This window comes from Urtica dioica, chromosome 2 (genome assembly GCF_054948205.1).
Source record: "Urtica dioica subsp. dioica isolate 48M chromosome 2, U.dioica_male_clone48M_v1_H2, whole genome shotgun sequence".
Classification (NCBI taxonomy): Eukaryota; Viridiplantae; Streptophyta; class Magnoliopsida; order Rosales; family Urticaceae; genus Urtica; species Urtica dioica.
Window position 1 is genome coordinate 22,670,093 of NC_142757.1, and position 4,806 is coordinate 22,674,898.

The 4,806-nt window shown below is 43.1% G+C and overlaps 1 protein-coding gene across 1 annotated transcript; it reads left to right on the forward strand.

Annotated features, from left to right (window-relative positions):
• Window positions 1–456: 456 nt before the first annotated feature.
• LOC149404173 (uncharacterized) lies at window positions 457–3,921 on the forward strand. Its single transcript, XM_089607430.1, has 6 exons — window positions 457–633; window positions 703–795; window positions 861–962; window positions 1,041–1,166; window positions 3,648–3,761; window positions 3,871–3,921. Exons 1-6 carry the CDS (start codon window positions 457–459, stop codon window positions 3,919–3,921), a joined length of 663 nt encoding a protein of 220 aa, XP_089463556.1.
• The last annotated feature ends 885 nt before the right edge of the window (window positions 3,922–4,806 follow it).

The window sequence follows — 4,806 nt, forward strand, 5'->3', positions numbered from 1 at the left end:
TTTAGGTGCGACACCTGTCGCACCTAATACCTTTAGGTGCGACATTTGTCGCACCCAATAAGTTTCAAATTTAAAATTGCCGGTCGAATCCCTCCGAAATTTTTTAGGATTTGGGAGTTCATATTTTTTAGGAAGAAACGAGGACCAACGACTGGCGTCGTTTCTGCGAGAGCTGGTCTTGGGACCCCTGGAGCGAACACAGTTCGCTACAATCAGAATGCGCAGGCGTTCTACCAAGACGTTAGGGAGCAAAATCCGTTGATCGGGACGTTCCAAAACCTATTAGGAAACCTGATCAAGAGTACCATTCCAGTCGACCTCCCAGACTGGAACCATGTGCCTGCGCAGAGTGTGGCGGCTCTTATGAACTCGATTCATAACGAGTATCACTTCGTTTATGAACATCCCGAGAGTGGCGAGCTTGTGCCTCCAGATCCTATTCGCAACGAGATTGATATGGCTATCATTAGCGATGCGAGGAGGATGCGCCGTGGCCAGAAGTCGAGGTTGTCGCAGCCCTTCTTCAAGACATTTTGCGGGAGTAAGGATCTCGCTAAAAACGAAACTCCCGAAGGCTATAACCAGGAAGCCTGGTTGAAAGCAATAGAGACGTTCGACTCGCCGGAGCATAAGGTATGAGTTGAACTTCCGATGGTTATTCGAATTTCTTAAAATTAAACTTCACGTATTTATGTCTTGCAGGCGAAATCTCTCCGCAACCGGGAAAATTCGAAGATGAAGAAGACAAAGGCGAGGCAAGGCTCGCTTAGTTTTTTTGGTCATCGCTCGAGGAACGTAAGTCTCTTAAAATTAATATGCAATATATATGTGATTCATATTTTAATGTTGAAAAATTACAGCGAAGAGAAGATGGGAGTATAGGCTCGGCTTTAGCGATATGGTTAGAAAAACACCAGGACGCTAAGGGATCGTGGACGACGGACTTCGCGAAGTCGCAATACGTAAGTTAATTTTTTTATTTACTATATTTAATTACTTTATTTCCTCTTATCTGATAACTTTTTGTGGTTTTTTTTAAGGATCAAATCACCGCCCAAACGATAGATATTTTGCGGCAAGCGGCGGAGCAAAACGTCGTGATCTCCCAAGAAGCAGCGGAGACGTACGCGATGCGCGATGTTTTGGGAGTACGCAGAGACTGGGAAGTCGGTTTACGGCCTTCGATCCCAAGGTCATCGCTGGGTGTTGCCCAAACGCTAGATAGAGGCTCGTCAAGTTCGTCATCTCAGACCGATCCACTGGTTGCCGAGATGCGAGCTCAGATGGATGCCCAACAAGCCGAGCTGCAAGTGATGCGGCAACAGATCGCCTTCCTCAGCCAGCAGCACAACCAGCCTCCCACGACTCCTCAACCTCCGCCTGCATCGCAAGCAGGTGGGACGGATCAGCAGATGCCAGGTTCCACGCCGGGTTCTATGGATTACTTGCAAGACCGTCCTTACGGAAGCGGCGAAACGAGCGGCAGCGCGTCGGGCAGCGGTGGACGAGGACGCGAAAGCGGTTCTAGAAGTTCTCGCAACTTATTCGGTAGAGGGAATTCTACTGTCGATAAGTTTTATAAGAAAAAGAATTAGGAATTCATTTTTTTCGCTTTTTTTGGAAAGAATTTGTATTTTTAATTAAGAATTCTATTTTCAGAATATTATTTCTAATTCATTCAGAATATTATTTTCAGAATTTTGTTAATTAATTTTTATTTAATTTTAAATGAATTTTAATTTACTTTTTTTATTTTGTATTTTTTTTAATTTAAAAAACATATTCGGTGCGACAATGTCGCACCGAATATCATGGCGCGAATGGCAATAGGTGCGACAGTGTCGCACCCGATATGTATTTACCCGCCAATTTTCATAAAAATTGGCAGGAAAATAACTTGGGCATTAGGTGCGATAAGTCGCACCTGAAAGTGTCGCACCTAAAGGGGTACTTATTAGGTGCGACATGTCGCACCCAATACCTTATGCGACGGGTTATCCGGTGCGACGCCGTCGCACCCAATGTCGCACCTAATAAACTTTTAGGTGCGACATTTTAAGCATTGGGTGTAGGGGTTTTTCAGGGGAAAACGCTAGGAGCGTGCCTGGGCACTAGTTTCGGCTCTGGATCAGAGGGAGCGACGTCCAGGAGTCCTCGAGAGTGCTTCGGAACCTCTGAGAACGAGAGAAACTCGTAGAAAGCACTTCAGGCCAGAGATAGCATCAAGAGAAGCAAAGGAGAGTGAGAATTCGATCGTATCGATGAGAGTGATTAGGATTGCCTTACCCTCAATGAGAGGGGGTATTTATAGTAGTTGGAGGGCCTTAGGAGGCTAATTTCCCATCCATGTGGGACTGGGGGCACGCGCCCTGTCAAGAAGAGGCGCGTGGCTTGCGTGCGGCGTGCAGTATGCCCCGCGCTGCGTGCGGCGTGAGTCCAGCCAGGCGCGGCGCGTGGCATGCTGGGCCAAGCGCGCACCTGGCGGACTTTGCGTGGGCCATTGTGGCCTTTGTGTTATTTAGCCCGTTGGGCCGTCTGAGCTTCGGATGTCAAGCTTGTCGTGTGAAACATGGATGTTCCAATCCTGGAGGGTGACTCAACTCGAGGAGCGAGGCTTGACTCGAGGAGAATGACTCGACTCAAGGAGCGAGGCTCGACTTGAGGAGAACTACTCGACTTGAGGAGAACCACTCGACTCGCGGAGTGAAGCTCGACTCGAGGAGAACAACTCGACTCGAGGAGCGAAGCTCGACTCGAAGAGCTGAAAGTTTCGGCACGAGGTCTTGCTAGCGACTCGTGACGGAAGGCTTGTCACACTTAAGGACCTCCGGCCTGACCATCGGTCCTTTGAGCGGCGCGTCTTCTCGGCGCTCTGGGTTTTCCAAAAACGACCGACAACATTGATCACCAACAGGTAACATTTCGTGACTATAATGTCAGTAAATAAACTTGAGAACATGCCAATCTCATAACAATTAAGTGTATATTGTCAGTGAATTTACCCGTGATTTGACGATGAGCTGATGTAGTCTTTACTCTTCGTCTTCTTCTCCGCCTTGGGGGATCTCACCACAAGAGCCGCTGATTCGACCTCACCGCCTATGGGCTTGAAGTCGATTTGGTAAAATAAAAAATTAGTATAAGACTACAAGTTTTATAAATTCATTTCCAAATTATTACCTCCTGAAAGCGAATTCTTTGAAGCTGGCTTTCGAAGACCCGTCCTTCTATAGCAGTCCATTTTTCATCAACGGCTGTGCGTTTTCATTGAACACTCTACCAAATAGGTCAATTTGGTGATAACATTATCATGAAACAGGTCAATGTCGGGAACACGTTGTTACAAAATGAAAATAAGTCGCGAATAATGTTCTAGACAATGTTACCACGAAATAATGAAGTTCTTTACAGAAACCACACCAACATCTTAACCTATTTTCTTACCAAAATAAATTAGACCTATATACTGAAAATTGCAGGTTATCAAGACATATTTGTACCAAAAATGAAGTTTGAATTCGGGTATAAGAAAAGAAAAAAAAAACTAACCTTCTGGCATAGGTCTATTCTGCACGGCGCCCTGATAAATGCTTTGTCGTCATGGCCAAATGATCTGTGGTCGTCAGTTTTCTGGCGTTTGAAAGAAGAATTTGGCAGCACTAGTGGCTTTCTCTTCTTCGCCGCCGTTGATTTCTTCTGAAGTACGACTTTGGCAACCAAATTCACTCTTGTACTCCGACGCGGAGTTGCATGTTGCTCAGGCAATTGGTTTTTAGTGGGTGTTGACTGAGTTCAGGTTTAGAGCGTTTTTTAGGGCTTTGTTATTTTTTGGTACCACGACCACCTTCGTTTTCATTTTTTTCGTTGAAGGAGACCGAGGATGACCAACAATGGGTCGGCGGAGGAAGTGATTTGGCATAGGAAATTGAGCAAAATATTTTTTGGACGAAGTGAAGAATTGAAATGTCAGAGAAGACACAGAGCGAAGGGAAGAGAAAGAGAGAGAAGAGTGACTTAAATTAAATGGAGAGAGAGAGAGAGTGGCGGTTATTATTATGAGATCATGTAAACAAACATTGTAGGAGATCTTAAGATAGTGACTTGTATTATTTTGTCCACAAATATAATTTTTCAAAAATAAGTTTTAAATATAATATTTGTGTTAAAATTCTAGTTAAATAAAAAAATTGTATACTTCTGAAGATGAATGTTTTTTTTCCTTAAATTAGGCAACAAAAAGTGTCATCATCTCTAGATCACAATGTAAGTACGGGTTATGTGGTGTAATGTATTTTATAATTTTTTATTTTTTATTTTTCACGTACACAGAAGTCCAAATAATTCTTGGTATATCACTATTCTTCAGTGAACAAATAAGTTTTGGTTTAATTTATAAGAGGAGAACAAAGTTTTGTGACCACTAAAGTCAGGAAATTTATCTTTTCGTGACGAACACGTCACTAATTTTTGGACTTTTGTGACCACATGTCGTCACGAATTCCAAACATTCGTGATCACGTAGTCTTGAGAAACGCATTTATTTGTCACGAAGAAGTCATATTTCGTCCCGACCTAATCACGTAAATTATATTTTTATTTCAATTTCCAACCGGATCGACTTGACTGTAAAAAATGTAGCGGTTCCATAGCCGGAGTTGATGAGATGTCGAATTTAAAAAAAAAAACTTGTCCGTATGTGGATCATGTAAGCCAACATTGTAAGAGATCGTGAGATAGTGACATGTGTTATTTTGTCAACATATATAATTTTCAAAAATATCTTTTAAATATAATATTTATGTTAAA

Coding starts and splice junctions, on each gene's coding strand:
- LOC149404173 (XM_089607430.1), top strand. CDS start 457: ATGGCTATCATTAGCGATGCGAGGAGGATGCGCCGTGGCCAGAAGTCG. Junction 963..1,040: donor ACTTCGCGAAGTCGCAATAC/GTAAGTTAATTT, acceptor GTTTTTTTTAAG/GATCAAATCACCGCCCAAAC. Junction 1,167..3,647: donor GAGTACGCAGAGACTGGGAA/GTCGGTTTACGG, acceptor GTTTGAAAGAAG/AATTTGGCAGCACTAGTGGC.